General features: G+C 43.5%; 1 protein-coding gene across 5 annotated transcripts in view; it reads left to right on the top strand.

Annotated features, from left to right (window-relative positions):
* The first annotated feature begins 985 nt into the window (after positions 1 to 985).
* WBP2NL (WBP2 N-terminal like) overlaps positions 986 to 19,064 on the top strand; it is a 74,234-nt gene continuing 56,155 nt past the window's right edge. For 3 of the 5 annotated variants that reach the window (XR_010321675.1, XR_010321674.1, XM_064283425.1), the window contains exons 1-4: positions 986 to 1,110; positions 17,643 to 17,696; positions 18,012 to 18,120; positions 18,389 to 18,530. Coding sequence is in view for 3 of the 5 variants with exons in the window: in XM_064283425.1 (XP_064139495.1) it covers positions 1,049 to 1,110; positions 17,643 to 17,696; positions 18,012 to 18,120; positions 18,389 to 18,530 (367 nt within the window). In the remaining 2 variants the exon portion in view is untranslated. The remainder of the gene's footprint in view (positions 1,111 to 17,642; positions 17,697 to 18,011; positions 18,121 to 18,388; positions 18,531 to 19,064) is intronic. The other 2 variants (XM_064283427.1, XM_023559879.2) reach the window with 2 other exon arrangements.

Raw genomic sequence — 19,064 nt, 5'->3', positions numbered from 1 at the left:
TATTTTAAGTCTTGTGCTTTTTTTTTTTTTTTTACATTTCTGAAATCAAGATACATCTTACAACTGAGGGCATGTCAGTTTGTCTGGCAGCTTTTTTTCTTGTGCTTGTTAGTCGCAGTCAGTCAATCACAACGCATGGTGACCCACGTGTTAGCGAGTATAACTGTTCCCTAGGGGTTTCTTGGCTGTAATCTGAATGGAAGCGAATTGCCAGGCCTTTTCTACCACGGTAAGCTGTTTTTCTTAGTGATACATTAAATAAGGTGCATCTTACAACTGATGGCATCTTAAATTTGATGAACTGCAGTAGTCAAGAAAATGTTAATATCCCTTTAAAGACTTCTGCTACTATTTGTTAAGTTTAAAGCAAAGAACAATATGTAGAGCATTTTGGTGCTCAGAGCAATCCCGATATAATGTATCCCACCGGGTCCTCACAACCACTCTACCAAGGGGACAGGGCAAGTATGATCATGACACAGAAAGGAAAGGTTCACCTTGGAGCTAGGATGGCCTCACTCAGCGTCAAATTCCCTTCGATTTCCCGACCCTGGACGCTGCCGCACAAGACAACCGGGTCCAATTCGCGGGTTTCTCGGGTGGAAGAAAGTCCCGCGCGTTTTAGGAGACGCGTGGAATCGCTCTGGACCCTTTCTCTGAAGGGCAGCAGCTGCCTGACCAGGGCCCGGGAGGCAGTAGGAAAATCCAGGCAGGGATTGCCGTGATTGCTGCTTTTAGCTTGGCTTCTGCATGGGGCCAATTCTAGCCCATACCCGCGGGTAGCGGGGCAGCCGGGCCGGCGACCCGCGAGGGCCTCTGCTCGTTCCAGGAGCCCATCAGTTCCCTGGACCCGCCTCTTCCCCGTCGGGGCGTCTCCTAGCTCGGACCCCGCCTCACCCGCTGACTGGCTGTCACGTGGCCAGCCGCCTCGCCCACTCACTTCCCGGCCTTGCGCCATAATCTCCGCCCCCTCGGAGCCCCGCCCCACGGCTCGGCTCAGGCCTCGCCCCTTCCCATCTGAGGGGCGCCCGGGCCGCCAGGGAGCAAGATGGCGGTGAATCAGAACCACACCGTGAACCGCCATGGGGCTGTCATCCCTTATGGTGAAAGGTGCCTGGGGGGCAGCCCGGGATGCTGCCAGAGTAGGGAGACGAATGGGTAGACCTCAGCGGCTCGCAGCGAATAAGGGCCTTTCCCGCCAGTTTATGACGCGGTGAAGCTCCGCCCCCGGCATGGGGGCTTGCGCACCGCTTTGAGAAAGTTCTGTATATGGAGGTTGGGGAGCGGGAGAGCGCCGCCTGGCGGTGTGGAGTGGGGAGAGGGAGAGCGCCGCTTGGCAACGTGGAGAGCGGGGAGCCGTAGAGCGCCGCCTGGCGGTGCGGAGTGGGGAGAGGGAGAGCGCCGCTTGGCGACGTGGAGAGCGGGGAGCCATAGAGCGCCGCCTGGCGGTGTGGAGTGGGGAGAGGGAGAGCGCCGCCTGGCGGTGTGGAGTGGGGAGAGGGAGAGCGCCGCTTGGCGACGTGGAGAGCGGGGAGCCGTAGAGCGCCGCCTGGCGGTGCGGAGTGGGGAGAGGGAGAGCGCCGCTTGGCGACGTGGAGAGCGGGGAGCCGTAGAGCGCCGCCTGGCGACGTGGAGGGGGGAGCGGGAGAGCGCCGCCTGGCGGTGTGGAGTGGGGAGAGGGAGAGCGCCGCCTGGCGGGCACGCAGGGCAAGGTCCGACAGAGCCACTGGTAGTGGAGACTCATGCCGCCTCTCTGGGTGGCGGTGCAGCTGCCGTTGGGAGCACGCGACGTTTGCAGGACGACGGCGACCCGGAGGGTCCTGGGTGCGCTCCTCCCCTGACCCTCAGGGTTTCGAGGAACCTGAAGAAGGGTGAGGAGACGGAGCGTGGCTCACTTAGGAAAGACTTTGAACGTAGGTGGCTTGGTTTTACCTTCTCCTCACCGCATGCTCGAAACTTTAAAAGCCCCCGTTCTTCTTTTCTCCCACCAGGGAGAATACCGCTATTACTTGACTGAAAAAAACGGCACCCAAAAAAGAGACCACCTAGAAAGAATAACACTCCCTCAGCCTCGTGTGGCGTTTTGAGTTTTGCACCAGCTGCTTTGCGCTGTGAGTTTGGCTGAGCCGGGTAGAGCCCATCTTCACCCTGGAGGCCAGCTTGCTCACCTAAGGCCAAAACGCTGCCCTTTCAAGTTTTCCACAGGATCAAACCAAACCCGTTGTGTCCAGTCTGTCCCAACTCATGGCGACACCATGTGCTAGAGTGAAGTGCTCCATAGGGTTTTCTTGTCTGTACTCTTAACAGAAGCGGATTGTCAGGCTTTTTTTTCTCCAGTACTGCTGGAAGGGTTGGAACACCAACCAGTTAGGTTAGCCCCCGCCCCCAAATCAAATCCGTTGCTGTCCAGTTGATTCCGACTCATAGTGACCCTATAGGACAGAATAGAACTGCCCCATGGGGTTTCCAAGGAGTGGCTGGTGGATTTGAACTGTTGGTTAGCAACCAAAAGCTTAATCACTGCCCCACCAAGGCGACAGGTTAGCAGTGGAGCACAAAGTTTGCGCCACCTTAGCCATTCTTAAATACTGTCCTCTCTGCTGTGATTTGCCCTCATTTGGCTCCCCTCTCACCTAGCAGTGAGATGCCTGACCCGAATTCTATGCTCGAGTAAGACAGAGCACCAAGGTCAGTTTGAGCGCGTTTGTCCGGAAGATCCACCAGGACAATATCAAATGCTGATGTCCGTATCTTTTTTCTATGCTTCTTTCCCTAGAATATTTTCTTGACAGAATTGTACAAGCGTGAAGCTTGTCCTCACTTGCTCCTGAAATACGTCTGCTGCTTGGTTCAGTTTTATAGCAGGAGATGACTGTTGTTCACTCTGACTGCGAGGTCTCTTCACGCTGACCTAGAGCACTTTGACCTGCGTGGCTGTCATATGTGCTGTGACACCATTTCTAATCTGCTGTTTGAGTGTCTTCTCGGGCTATGGATTTGCCTCAGTTTTTCTGTTGTGTGTTGGAAGCAGGGCATGAAGCATGTTTTTAAAAAATAATATCTGTTGCTTCATTTAGGCTCAGTGAATAATGATAAGGACATTAACACAGATGCCGATCACTGACTTCTAGAGCTTGAACAGTTGGTGAGGTTCTAGGTAGTGCTTGGGGCAGGAGAGCGTTTGATAAACTTAGCTTAGTGGTGCTGTGAATTTCATCTGCAGTTTTTACCTCTTTCTCAGAAATGCATTGTTGTTCTCCACATTAAACCGTTTGCCAACATAGTGCACGTGCATTCTTTGTTTCACTGTGGTCCACTTTCACTGAATTTTTACAGTCAATATGTCATCCTTGTAGGACAGTGATTTTCAGCCTAGAGTTGATGCCTTCTCCCTCCCCCAGGAACATTTGGCAATGTGTGGAGACACTTTTGGTTGTCATGGTTGTGTGTGTGGGGGATACTACTGACATCAGGTGGGTAGAGGCCAAGGATGCTGTTAAACATCCTGCAATGCACTGGACAGCCCCCCGAAACCGAAACCAAACCAAACTCATTGCTGTCAAGTCAATTCCAACTCATAGCGACCCTATAGGACAGAATAGAACTGCCCCATAGAGTTTCCAAGGAGTGCCTGGTGGATTTGAACTGCTGACATTTTGGTTAGCAGCTGTAGCACTTAGCCACTATACCACCAGGGTTTCCGGACAGCCCCCCACAACAGAGAATTACCTGATCCAAAATGTCACTAGTGCCAAGGTTGAGAAACTGTATAGATGATGGTGACCCAAGGGTATGATACAAGGAAAGTGCCAAGTGTATATATAGCTCTTGAACATTTTGGCATGTCTAAAGCCAAATTTATGTCCCCATCCTCCAGTAAGCTTTTTTTTCTTTTCTAATTTCCACATTTCTTTGGAGGCAACTCTGACCTTTGGTTTCTAATGATCTTTCTGTCTCTCAGATCCAATGTGTTAACAAGTTCAGTGGATTGTTTCTTCCCAGTCTTTTTAATTAAATTTCTTTTGAACTTTCACATTTAATAATCTAACGAACCTTTTTTAAAATTGAGGTAAAATTTTATATAACATAAAATTGGCCATTTTAGCCGTTTTAAAGTGGGTGTTCATGGCTTTTAGTGCGTTCTCCATGTTGTGCAACCATCACCATTATCTAACGCCAGAGTGTTTGCATCTCCCACGAAAGAAATCCTGTACCGATTAAGCGATCGCTCCCATTTGCTACTTCCACAAGGCCCTGGCAACCACTAGTCTTTCTGTCTCTATGCATTTGCCTATCCTGGATATTTTATGTAAATGGAATCATACAACACGAGGCCTTTTGTGTCTGAATTCTTTGACTTAGCATTATGTCTTCAGGGTTCATCCATGTTGTAACATGTATCAAGACTTCACTTCTCAGGTCCAACTTCATTCTTTGCATGTGGCTATCCAGTCACTTTGGCACTATTTGTTGACAAGACTATTGTCTACTCATTGAATGGTCTTGGCACATGTGAAAAATAAGTGACTGACTGGGCAAATCTGCTGCAAAAGACCTCTTTAAAGTGTTAAAAAGCAAAGTTGTCATCTTGAGGACTAAGGTGTGCCTGACGCAAGCCATGGTGTTTTCAATCACCTCATATGCATTAGAAAGCTTGGCAATGAGTAAGGTCGACTGAAGAAGAATTGATACCTTTGGATTTATGGTGTTGGTGAAGAATATTAAATATACCATGGACTGCCAAAAGAATGAACAAATCTGTCTTGGAAGAAGTAGAGCCAGGATGCTGCTCAGAAGCATGGATAGCCAGACTACATCTCACATACTTTGGCCATGTTATCAGGAGGGACCATTCCATTGAGAAGGACATCACGCTTGGTAAAGTAGAGGGTCAGCGAAAAAGAAGAAGACCCTCAATGAGCTGGATTGACACAGTGGCTGCAACAATGGGCTCAAGCATAATAACGATTGTGAGAATGGCCAGGACCAGGCCTGTTTTGTTCTGTTGTACATAGGGTCACTATGAGTAGGAAGCAACTTGACGGTGCCTAACAACAACAATGTAGATGTATCGGTTTATTTGTGAACTCTCAATTCTATTCCATTGACTTCTATGTCTAATCTTAAGCCAGTACCACACTTTGTGTAGTAGGTTTTGAAACTGTGAAGTGTGAGTCCCCAAACTTAGTTCCGTTTTTTCAAGATTGTTTTGATTATTCTGGGTCCCTTGGAATTCCATATGAATTATCAGCTTGTTCATTCCAGCCGAAGAAGGCAGTTGGAGTTTTGATATGGGTTGCATTGAATCCGTAGATCATTTTGGAGGATAGTAGCATCTTAACAACATTAAGTCTTCCAGTCTATGAATACATAACATCTTTCCATTTTTTGAGGTTTTATTTAGTTCCTTTTTATAGTCTTTAGTATTTTTCAATGTAGAAGTCTTATGCATCCTTGGTTAAATATATTCCTAAGTAATTTAGTCTTTTTGATGCTATTGTAAATAGAATTGTTTTCTTAAATTCATTTTTTATTTATCCTTGCTAGTGTTTATAAATACAACTAATTTTTGTACATTCACTCTCACTTAAAGACATGGTTAGATTTCAAAGACCAAGTCGTTATGTAAAAATCGGCGTTATGTGAAAATGGAGGATGATCAGATCACAAAATGGAGAAAGACGGCATCATTACATAACTGCCAGATTGCACCATTCCATAACTACCAAACCACTGAGAATCATGGCCCACCCAAGTTGCCACCTTAACCAGCATGGCCACCATTACTTTTGCCTTGCAACTCGGCATTCATTACTGCCAGATATACATAGTTAATGCACCAGATAGTAGATTTTTTACTATTGTCCTAAATGAGAAATGTTGGATACTGAGATAGTCAATAAGTGAGGAGTAGGTGCATGTTGATCTTGTATCCTGTACTTTGCTGAACTAGTCTTTTTAATAGCTCCATTTTTTTTTGTGGGGTTTTAAAAGGATTTTCTACACATAAGATAATGTCGTCTTCAAATAGAGATATTTTTACTTCTTCCTTTCCAGAGGTGGAAATCCTGGTGGCCTAGTGGCTAAATGCTACGGCTGCTAACCAAGAGGGCAGCAGTTTGAATCCACCAGGTGCTCCTTGGAAACTCTATGGGGCAGTTCTGCTCTGTCATAGGGTCGCTATGAGTCGGAATCGACTCGATGGCAGTGCGTTTTTCCTTTCCAATGAAGAATACCTTTTATTTGTTTTTCTTACTTAACTGACCCAGTTAGAAACTCCGGTACAAATGTTGAATAGAAGTAGTGAGAGCAGACATCTTCTCTTGTTCCTGATCTTAGGGGGAAAGCTTTTAGTCTTTTACCATTGACTATGATGTTACCCCCCACGTGTCTGTCAGTTTGTCATATTTTAGGGGCTTGCATGTTGCTGTGATGCTGGAAGCTGTACCGCCGGTATTCAGATACCAGCAGGGTCACCCATGGTGGACAGGTTTCAGCTGAGCTTCCAGACTAAGACAGACTAGGAAGAAGGACCTGGCAGTCTACTTCTGAAAAGAATTAGCCAGTGAAAACCTTATGAATAGCAGTGGAACATTGTCTGATATAGTGCTGGAAGATGAGCCCCCCAGGTTGGAAGGCACTCAGAAGAGACTGGGGAGGAGTTGCCTCCTCAAAGTGGAGTTGACCTTAATGATGTGGATGGAGTAAAGCTTTCGGGACCTTCATTTGCTGATGTGTCATGACTCAAAATGAGAAGAAACAGCTGCAAACATCCATCAATAATTGGAACCTGGAATGTACGAAGTATGAATCTGGGAAAACTGGAAATCATCAAAAATGAAATGGAATGCAAAAACATCAATATCTTAGGCATTAGTGAGCTGAAATGAACTGGTATTGGCCATTTTGAATTGGACAATGATATGGTCTTGTATGCTGGGAATGACAGCTTGAAGAGGAATGGCGTTGCATTCATCCTCAAAAAGAACATTTCAAGATCTATCCTGAAGTACAATGCTGTCAGTGATAGAATAATATCTATACACCTACAAGGAAGACCAGTTAAAATGACTATTATTCAACCACTAAAGCCAAAGAAGAAGAAATTGAAGATTTTTATCAGCCTCTGCAGTCTGAAATTGATCAAAGATGCAATCAGGATGCATTGATAATTATTGGTGATTGGAATGTGAAAGTTGGAAACAAAGAAGAAGGATCAGTAGTTGGAATATATGGCCTTGGTGACAGAAACAGTGCTAGAGATTGTATGATAGAATTTTGCAAGACCAATGACTTCTTCATTGCAAATACCCTTTTTCACTGACGTAAATGGTGACTGTACACGTGGCCCTTGCCAGATGGAATACACAGTAATCAAATCGACTACATCTGTGGAAACAGACAATGGAAAAGCTCATAGTATCAGTTGGCCAGGTGCCAACTGTGGAAAAGACCATCAGTTACTCATATTGCAAGTTCAAGTTGAAAATGAAGAAAATTAGAACAAGTCCACAAGAGTCAAAGTACAACGACCTTGAGTATATCCCACTTGAATTTAGAGACCATCTCAGGAATAAATTTGACACGTTGAACACTCATGACCAAAGACCACATGAGTTGTGGAATGACATCAAGGACATCAAACATGGAGAAAGCAAGAGGTGATTAAAAGACAGGAAAGAAAGAGAAGACCAAAATGGATGTCAGAAGAGACTCTGAAACTTGCTCTTGAACATCCAGTAGCTAAAGCAAAAGGAAGAAATGATGAAGTAAAAGAACTGAACAGAAAATTTCAAAGGGTGGCTCGAGAAGACAACGTGAAGTATTATAATGACGTGTTCAAAGAGCTGCAGATAGAAAACCAAAAGGGAAGAACACGTTCGGCATTTCTCAAGCTGAAAGAACTGAAGAAAAAAATCAAGCCTCACATTGCAATAGTGAAGGATTCTATGGGGAAAATATTAAATGATGCAGGAAGCATCAAAAGAAGTTGGAAGAAGTACACAGAGTCACTCTACCGAAAAGAATTAGTCGACGTTCAACCATTTCAAGAGGTAGCATATGATCAGGAACTGATGGTATCAAAGGAAGGAGTCCAAGCTGCACTGAAGGCGTTGGCGAAAAGCAAGGCTCCAGGAATTTACAATATCAACTGAGATGTTTCAACAAGCAGATGCAGTGCTGGAAGTGCTCACTTACCTATGCCAAGAAGTTTGGGAAGACAGCTACCTGACCAACTGATTGGAAGAGATCCATATTTATGCCTTTTTCCAAGAAGGGTGATCCAACTGAATGTGGAACTTATCCAACAATATTATTAATATCACATCCAAGTAAAATTTTGCTGAAAATCATTCAAAAGTGGCTGCAGCAGATATCGACAGGGAACTGCCAGAAATTCAGGCTGGATTCAGAAGAGGACGTGGAGCCAGGGATATCATTGCTGGTGTCAGATGGATCCTGGCTGAAAGCAGAGGACACCAGAAAAATGTTTATCTGTTTTATTGACTATGCTAAGGCGTTCAACTGTGTGGATCATGGCAAATTATGGATAACATTGCAAAGAGCGGGAATTCCAGAACACTCATTTGTGCTCATGAGAAACCTGTATGTGGATCAAGAGGTAGTTGGACAGAACAAGGGGATACTGCATGGTTTAAAGTCAGGAAAGGTGTGTGCATCAGGGTTGTATCATTGTATGGTTTCACCATACCTATTCAATCTGTATGCTGAGCAAATAATCCAAGATGCTGGACTATATGAAGAAGAACTGGACATCAGGATTGGAGGAAGACTCATTAACATCCTGCGTTATGCAGATGACACAACCTCGCTTGCGGATAGTGAAGAGGACTTGAAGCACTTACTGATGAAGATCAAAGACTACAGCCTTCAGTATGGATTACACCTCAACATAAAGAAAAGAAAAATCCTCACAACTGGACTAAGAACATCGTGATAAATGAAGATTGAAGTTGTCAAGGAATTCATTTTACTTGGATCCATAATTAAAACAATCAACACCCATGGAAGCAGCAGTCAAGAAATCAAAAGATGCATTGCATTGGGCAACTTGGCTGCAAAAGACCTCTTTAAAGTCTTGAAAAGCGAAGAAGTCACCTTGAGGCTAAGGTGCGCCAGACCCAAGCCATTTTCAGTCGTATCATAAGCATGCGAAAGCTGGACAATGAATAAGGAAGACCGAAGAAGAGTTAACGCCTTTGAATTGTGGTGTTGGCAAAGAATATTGAATATGCAATGGACTGCCAAAAGAACGAACAAGTCTGTCTTGGAAGAAGTACAACCAGCATGCTCCTTAGAAGCAAGGATGGCAAGACTACGTCTTACATACTTTGGACATGTTATCAGGAGGGATTAGTCCCTGCAGGAGGACATCATGCTTGGTAGAGGGTCAGCAAAAAAAAGGGAAACCCTCAATAAGATGGATCGACTCAGTGGCTGCAACAATGAGCTTAAGCATAACAGGATTGTGAGCATAGTGCAGGACTGGGTGGTGTTTTGTTGTGTATCGCTCAGGGTCGCTATGGATCTAAACCGACTTGATGGCACTTAAGAACAACAACAATGATGTTAGCTGGCTAAGAACAACAGTGATGTCAGCTGGCGATTTTTCATAGGTGCCCTTTCTCAGGTTGGGGAAGTTTCTTTCTAATCCTAGTTTGTTGAGTGTTTTTAATATGAAAGGGTGTTGGATTTTGTCAAATGTTTTTTCTGCATATATTCAGATGATTACATGTTTTTCTTCCTTCGTTTTGTTAACCTGGTATATTACATTGATTGGTTTCTGAATTACCATCCTTGCATTCCTAGGATGAATTTCACTTGGTTACGGTGCATAATTCTTCTAATGTGCTGCCGGATTAGGTTGGCTAGTGTTTGTAGAGGGTTTTTGCATCTATATCCAAAAGGGATATTGGTTTGTAGTTTTTTTTTTCTTGTGGTATCTTTATTTGGCTTTGGTATCAGGGTAATACTGGCCTCATAGAATGACATAGGAAGCATTCCTTCCTAATTTTTTTTTTCAGAGAGTTTGAGAAGGTTTCATGTTAATTCTTCTTTTAATGTCTGTTAGAATTCACCAGTGAAGCCATCTGATCCTGGCATTTTCTTTGTTGGAAGTTATTTTTTTTATTACTAATTCAGTCTCTTTACTTATTATAAGTCTATTCAGTTATTCTATTTCTTCTTGAGTCATTTTTGGTAGTTTGTATGAATTTGTCCATTTCATTTAAGTTATCTAATTTGTTAACAGACACGACAGACGTGACAGACATGTGTCTGTCAGTTTGTCGTACTGTGGGGACTTGTGTGTTGCTGAGATGCTGGAAGCTATGCCACCGGTATCCAGATACCACCAGGGTCACCCATGGAAGACAGGTTTCAGCTGAGCTTCCAGACTAAGACAGACTAGGAAGAAGGACCTGGCCGTCTACTTCTGAGAAGTATTAGCCAATGAAAACCTTATGAATAGCAGCAGAACATTGTCTGATATAGTGCTGGAAGATGAGCACCCCAGGTTGGAAGGCACTCAAAAGATGACTGGGGAAGAGCTGCCTCCTCAAAGTAGAGTTGACCTTAATGATGTGGATGGAGTAAAGCTTTGGGGACCTTCATTTGCTGATGCGGCACGACTCAAAATGAGAAGAAACAACTGCAAACATCCATTAATAAGCGGAACCTGGAATGTACAAAGTATGAATCTAGGAAAATTGGAAATCATTAAAAATGAAATGGAACGCATAAACATCAATATCCTAGGCATTAGTGAGCTGAGATGGACTGGTATTGGCCATTTTGAATCAGACAATCATATAGTCGACTATGCTGGGAATGACAACTTGAAGAGGAATGGTGTTGCATTCATCATGAAAAAGAACGTTTCAAGATCTATCCTGAAGTACAACGCTGTCAGTGATAGGATAATAGCCATACACCTATAAGGAAGACCAGTTAATATGACTATTATTCAAATTTATGCACCAACCACTAGGGCCAAAGATGAAGAAATAGAAGATTTTTATCAGCTGCTGCAGTCTGAAATTGATCGAACATGCAATCAAGATGCGTTGATAATTACTGGTGACTGGAATGGGAAAGAGGGAAACAAAGAAGAAGGATCAGTAGTTGGAAAATATGGCCTTGGTGATAGAAACAATGCCGGAGATCGAATGATAGAATTTTGTATGACCAACGACTTCTTCATTGCAAATGCTTTCTTCCACCAACATAAACGGCGACTGTACACATGGACCTCACCAGATGGAACACACAGAAATCAAATTGACTACGTCTGTGGCAAGAGACGATGGAAAAGCTCAATATCATCAGTCAGAACAAGGCCAGGGGCCAACTGTGGAACAGACCATCAATTGCTCATATGCAAGTTCAAGCTGAAACTGAAGAAAATCAGAGCAAGTCCACGAGACCCAAAATATGACCTTGAGTATGTCCCACCTGAATTTAGAGACCTTCTGAAAAATAGATTTGATGCATTGAACACTAGTGACCAAAGACCAGACAAGTTGTGGAATGACATCAAGGACATCATACATGAAGAAAGCAAGAGGTCACTGAAAAGGCAGGAAAGAAAGAAAAGACCAAGATGGATGTCAGAGGAGACTCTGAAACTTGCGCTTGAGCGTAGAGCAGCTTTTGCTTTACCAAAAGGAAGAGTTGATGAAGTAAAAGAACTGAAAAGAAGATTTCAAAGGGCCTCTTGAGAAGACAAAGTAAAGTATTATAATGACATGTGCAAAGAGCTGCAGATGGAAAACCAAAAGGGAAGAACACACTCGGCGTTTCTCAAGCTGAAAGAACTGAAGAAAAAATTCAAGCCTCGGGTTGCAATAGTGAAAGATTCCATGGGGAAAATATTAAACGACACAGGAAGCATCAAAAGAAGATGGAAGGAATACACAGAGTCATTATACCAAAAAGAATTTAGTCGATATTCAACCATTTCAGGAGGTGGCATATGACCAGGAACCAATGGTACTGAAAGAAGAAATCCAAGCTGCTCTGAAGGCATTGGCGAAAAACAAGGCTCCAGGAATTGATGGAATATCAATTGAGATGTTTCAACAAACATGCAGCGCTGGAGGTGCTCACTCGCCTATGCCAAGAAATGTGGAAGACAGCTTCCTGGCCAGCTGACTGGAAAAGATCGATATTTATGCCTATTCCCAAGAAAGGTGATCCAATGGAATGTGGAAATTATAGAACAATATCATTAATATCACACACAAGCAAAATTTTGCTGAAAATCATTCAAAAACGGCTACAGCAGCAAGTCTGGCAGGGAACTGCTAGAAATTCAGGCTGGTTTCAGAAGAGGATGTGGAACCAGGTATATCATTGCCGATGTCAGATGGATCCTGGCTGAAAGCAGAGAATACCAGAAGGATGTTTACCTGTGTTTTGTTGACTATGCAAAGGCATTCGACTGTGTGGATCATAACCAACTATGGATAACACTGCGAAGAATGGGAATTCCAGAACACTTAATTGTGCTCATGAGGAACCTTTACATAGATCGAGAGGCAGTTGTTTGGACAGAACAAGGGGATACTGATTGGTTTAAAGTCAGGAAAGGTGTGCGTCAGGGTTGTATTCTTTCACCACATCTATTTAATCCGTATGCTGAACAAATTATCCGAGAAATTGGACGATATGAAGAAGGATGGGGCATCAGGATTGGAGGAAGACTCATTAACAACCTGCGTTATGCAGATGACACAACCTTGCTTGCTGAAAGTGAAGAGGACTTGAAGCACTTACTAATGAAGATCAAAGACCACAGCCTTCAGTATGGACTGCACCTCAACATAAAGAAAACAAAAATCCTCACAACTGGACCAATGAGAAACATCATGATAAATGGAGAAAAGATTGAAGTTGTCAAGGATTTCATTTTACTTGGATCCACAATCAACAGCCATGGAAGCAGCAGTCAAGAAATCAAAAGAGGCATTGCATTGAGCAAGTCTGCTGCAGAGGACCTCTTCAAAGTGTTGAAGAGTAAAGATGTCACCCTGAAGACTAAGGTGTACCTGACCCAAGCCATGGTATTTTCAATCATATCATATGCATGTGAAAGCTGCACAATGAATAAGGAAGACCGAAGAAGAGTTGACACCTTTGAATTGTGGTGTTGCCGAAGAATGTTGAATATACCATGGACTGCCAAAAGAAGGAACAAATCTGTCTTGGAAGAAGTGCGGCCAGAATGCTCTTCAGAGGCAAGGGGGTGAGACTGCGTCTTCCATACTTTGGACGTGTTGTCAGGAGGGATCAGTCCCTGGAGAAGGACATCATGCTTAGCAGAGTACAGGGTCAGCGGAAAAGAGGAAGACCCTCAATGAGGTGGATTGACACAGTGGCTGCAACAATGAGCTCGAGCGTAACAGTGATTGTAAGGATGGCACAGGACCAGGCAGTGTTTTGTTCTGTTGTGCATAGGGTCGCTATGAGTCGGAACTGACTCGACGGCACCTAACAACAACAACAACAACAAATTTGTTAACATGCAGTTGTTCATAGTATTATCTTATAATCCTTTTTTATTTCTGTAGTGTCAGTAGTAATGTCCCCACTTTTATTCCTGATTTTAGTAATTTGAGTCTTTCTTGGTCAGTATAGCTAAAAGTTTGTCCATTTTGTTGATCTTTTCAAATAACTAGTTTTTGGTTTGTTGCTTTTCTCTGTTGCTTTTTTATTCTCTATTTAATTTTTTCTTGCTCTAATCTTTATTATTTCTTCCCATCTGCTTGCTTTGGGTTTATTTTTCTCTTCTTCTAGTTTCTTAAGGGAGACGTTTAGGTTATTGATTTTTAGATATTTGTTCTTTTTTAATGTAGGAATTAACGGCTATAAATTTTAGGAACTCTTAAACTGATTCCTCCTAAGTATCATTACCTATTTGTTCATGTGACTGCTACACTGAGAAATCTGTGGATCCCAGATCCTGCCTGCCTAACAATGACATTTAGGATCTCCAAGTTTTAGTTCCAGCATACCTTTCCACCTTTACTGTTTCCCTCAACCTCACCTCCATGCTATGTTTAATGAAGTCACACACAACTAGGCTGCTCCCAAGCATGCAGTTTGCTTTCCAGTGTCTACCTCTGCACCTCTGTTAGCAGTTGTCATAGTCATCTAGTGCTGCTATAACAGAAATACCACAAGTGGATGGCTTTAACAGAGAAAAATTCAGTTTCTCACAGTCTAGAAGGCTAGAGGTTTGAATTCAGGGTGTCAGCTCCAGGGGAAGGCTTTCTTTCTCTGTTGGCTCTGGGGGAAGGTCCTTGTCATCAATCTTCCCTAGTCAAGGAGTGTCTCAGCACAAGGACCCTGGGTCCAAAAGACACGCTATTCTCCTGGCTGTTATTTCTTGGTGGTATGAGTTCCCCCACGTCTCTCTGCCTGCTTCTTCCTTTTATATCTTGAAAGAAATTGACTTAAGATGCAATCTAATCTTGTAGATTGAGTCCTGCCTCATTAACATAACTTCCACTAATCCCATCTCATTAACATCATAGAGGTAGGGTTTACAACACATAGGAAAATCACATCAGATGACAAAATGGTGGACAATCATAGAATACTGGGAATCATGGACTAGCCAAGTAGACACACATTTTTGGGGGGACACAATTCAACCCGTAACATTCCACCCTTTGGTCCCCCAGAATTCATAGTGCATGTTTTAAATCAACTCCAAGTCCAAAATCCAGAAATTCCTCTTCAACTGTGAAATCTAGAATACAAGTTATCTGCTTCCAGAGCACAATGGGAAAAGGCACAAGGTAGATATTTTCATTACAAAAGGGAGAAATTGGAGGGAAAGAAGGGATAACAGGCACCAAGCAAGTCAGCAGAATACATTGCATTAACTCTCAAGGCTTGAAAATAATTCTCTGTTCTTTGAGATCTTTTAGGCGATGGCCCTGCCCTCCAGACTGGGTGTTGGCCACACTCTCCTGATTCTCAGCCCTGGGCTTCAGCTCTTCCTTCCAGGGTCATGGGGCAGCAACTCTGCTTCCTCAGCTTTAGGCAACCCCATTCTCCTAGTCCATCTGAGTGGCAGCTCCACCCTTTGAGACCCCAGAGGTTGTGGCCCTACCCTTGAGACTGAGGCAGCTCTACTTCCTGTGTTCCTTTTCTCTTCAGCTCTTGCATCCTGGTTCCTTGACCTCTCAGCCCCTTGGGCCTCTTCACTCGCGCCTGCCCTGCTGGGGCAAGTGTTCCAAAGCTCTTTAGCTCTCCTGATAAGTGCCTGGAGGTACCTCCCTGCACCAGTAAACTTCAGTTGGAAGGCATTCAGCTTTCTTGCTCCATGGGTCGGCAAGGCCAGCTTCACCGATAAGTGCCCAGAGGCGCCCCACTCCACCGGGAGGCCTCCTGTGCAAAGGCACTCAGCTCTCTCGCTTTGTGGGTCAGTGTCAGCACTGTCTTGTGCTGGTTGCCTGGTTCTGCTGCTGCTGTTTCTCGGGTGCTGCTTCTCACCATCTACGCTGTCTCCGGTGTAATAGCTCTCCTCATTTCTTTCCGAGTCCTCACCAGAATTGTCTTTGATGTCCATAATTCCACCAACAGTCTCTTCAAGGCAATCTAGGCTTTTACTGTTAGGCACTTTAAAACTTTTCCAGACTCTGTCCATTCAAAGTTTCAAAACAGCTTCCACATTTTAGGTATCCATTAGATCAGCACCCTACTCTCTGTACCAAATGTCATAGGCTGGGTTGTCTGGAGAAGCAAAACCAATAAAGCATATAAATATATATAGAGAGAGATTTGTATCAAGGAAACAGCTCACATGGTTGTAGGGACTGGAACATCCCAAATCCGGGTCAGGATAGAGGCTTCTCCTGATTCATATAGCTACAGGGGCTGGTGAACCCAAGATTGGCAGGTCAGACAGCAGGGCTCTCTTGCTCACAGGCTGTGAAGATCAATGAATCCCAAGATCAGCAAGCAAGACAGCAGGTAAGCTGCTAGCTCAAGTCCCAAAAACCAGAGGTCACACGAACAGGAGCCAGCTGCAGGATCCAGAGCAAGCAGAAGCCCATGAGTCTTTTCAGAAAGTCCACTTATATATTTTATGCAGGCCACACCCCCCAGGGAAACTCCCTTTCAATTGATTGGCTGCTCACAGCAGATCCCACCATGGAAGTGATCGCACTACATCAAATCTCATCATGGAAGTGATCATATCATCATAAGACTGCCAAACCACTGAGAATCATGCCCAGCCAAGTTGACCCATAACCTTAACAATAACAATGCTGTTTGCTCCGCATCTGAATTGTCGCCTGCCCTTGTCTCTGCCTACTGAAACATTACCTATCTTTTCAAAATCAGCTTAAACTGCAACCTTTCTACAAAGTCATTCCTAATTCAATCAAAACTAATCTCTCCTTATACTAGATTTCTCTAATATTTTTGTAATGCATTTCATGTATTGCTTGCATTCATGTTTTCATTCACTCATTCTTTGAATAAATATTTTGTAGCACCCACTGTTTTCTAGTCCTACTATGCAAGAATAAAAACCAAACAAGATTCTGCAAGTGAGGATACAATGAGTCTGAGTTGGCCAGGTTAATAGTGCAGGGGGTGGGGAGGGAGGGCGGAACATAACAGACAGAGGGAACAATATGACAAGAGGACATAGGAGCAGTCTATGCACCTTGCCTTCTTTACCAGAGTCAAAGAAACATTTCCTGTCTTTCATAATACTTAGCAGAGTGCCTTATCCTTGGTAGGTGCCACTGAGTTGGTTCTGACTAATAAAGACCCTATGTACAACAGAACGAAGCACTGCGTGGTCCTGCGCTATCCTCATAATGGTTCCTATGTTTGAGCCCATTGTTGCAGCCACTATGTCAATCTGTCTTGTTAAGGGCCTTCCACTTTTTTGCTGACCCTCTACTTTACCAAGCACGATGTCCTTTGGGAACTGGTCCCTCTTGATAGCATGTCCAAAGTATGTGAGACAAAGTCTCACCATCCTTGCTTATAAGGAGCATTCTGGCCTTACTTCTTCCAAGACAGATGTGTTTGTTGTTCTGACAGCCCATGGTATCTTCACCAACACCATAATTCAAAGGCATCAATAATTCTTTAGTTTTCCTTATTCATTGTCCAGCTTTTGTATGCATATGAGGCATTTGAAAATACCGTGGCTTGGTCAGGTATACCTTAGTCCTCAAAGTGAAATCTTTGCTTTTTAATATTTTGAAGAGATCTTTTGCAACAGATTTGCCCAGCGCAATACATCTATTGATTTCTTGACTGCTGCTTCCACGGGCATTAATTGTGGATCCAAGTAAAATGAAATCCTTGACAACTTCGAAGTCTTTCTACAGATGTAGTCAATTTGATTCCTGTGTATTCCATCTGGTGAGATCCATGTGTATAGTCACCGTTTATGCTGTTGAAAAAAGGTATTTGCAATGAGGAAGTTGTTGGCCTTGAAAAATTCTATCATGCGATCTCCGGCGTCGTTTCTATCACCAAGGCAGTATTTTCCAACTATAGGTCCTTTTTCTTTGCTTTCAACTTGTACATTCCAATCATCAGTAATTATCAATCATCTTGATTGACTGTTTGATCAATTTCAGAATGCAGAAGTTGATAAAAATCTTCAATTTCTTCATCTTTGGCATTAGTGGTTGGTATGTAAATTTTACTTAGTATATAAGAAGTGTAAGAATTAATGAATAAACAGAATAGAAGTCAGTTTGATAAGAAAAAGATGTGTCCAGGGATAGAGGGAGAAGGCAAATGTGAGTGAAGTGTCAAAGAATAAGATCATATAAATTACCTTCAGCAAATAGTAGCAGTAGTACTAACAGTAATTGTGGTAGTAGTAGCAGCAGCTAGTGTTAATATTGAGTTTTACTCTGGGCTAGGAGCTGTGCTAAGAACTTTATGTGTGTTCTTTTATATAACTTTTAATTTGTGTACTGTCTGCCCTTTCTTTCCTGCAGTGTCTTGAAGCAGTGTAAGGATGTGGTGCTCTCCTTCCCACACCAACCAGGGGAATCTGATCTGTTTAGGGGTACAAAGAAGGGGACGTTGTTTCTCACTTCATTCCGGGTAATTTCTACTTCTCCTTTGATCTGCTGGTTAACTCTACATTTGTTTTCCTTGGAATGGAGAGAAGTCAGACATTGACTTTCAAAGTGTTTGAAAACATGTGCCCTTTGATATTTTCTGTGTTGTAGAGCAATGGAAGAAAACGGGTGATGCTTCTCAGTTACACCAGGATGCCAAAGCAACTGTTGCCTTTAGAATTGCTTTGATACATCTCAACCCATAAATGAATTCTGCATTTTTTTCCCAAAGTTTCTTTTGTATCTCTTAGGTGATCTTCCTGACTTTACACTCCGTCAGCAATCCCATGTTGTCTTTTATGATGCCATTTAATCTGATAAGGGACTGCACTGTCGAACAACCACTATTTGCCCCCAACTACATTAAAGGAACCATTACAGCAGCCCCAGGTGGTAAGTATTCCCCCTCAAAAGTGTATTTTTTCTCAAAAGCTTTCAGAGGCATTAAGATTCAGACTTGGCTCATGTTGGTTGCTCTGCCCCTTTGGGTAGTGCTTCTCTCAATGTTTTTGGCAGTTCTCTATTGCCAGCTATGTCAATCTCTTAGTGAGTGTGTGCCTGTGGTGAAGTTAGTTCCTTTATGTGGCCTTTTGCCTTGGTTCTTTGGAAAAACAGCTTCCGAGATTTTTGGAGAAGTAACTTGGGGAGGTGGCTACCAGGTTGTGTTCTGCCCTACAGGGTTTGTTACTTTTGCCAAGGGGATTTCCCAGGTTGATAGCCATTTTCTGGGTAAGCTGTAAACAACTTGATGGTTTGATATGTTTATCTGGTAATTAATAACACCTGAGTTGATTGACATCTCATGGATAATTTTCAATTGATTGTACACTGGTCTGGTGATGGAGGCCACGCTTTGTACCTCATGAGGATCAGGATGTATAAACAGCACAGAGACCTGACGGCAAGGGAGAGACCAGTGGCAGGAGG

The sequence above is a fragment of the Loxodonta africana genome, chromosome 4, assembly GCF_030014295.1.
Source record: "Loxodonta africana isolate mLoxAfr1 chromosome 4, mLoxAfr1.hap2, whole genome shotgun sequence".
Taxonomy (NCBI): domain Eukaryota; kingdom Metazoa; phylum Chordata; class Mammalia; order Proboscidea; family Elephantidae; genus Loxodonta; species Loxodonta africana.
Note: the sequence above shows the minus strand (reverse complement) of the source record. Positions and strands in the feature narration are given on the sequence as shown.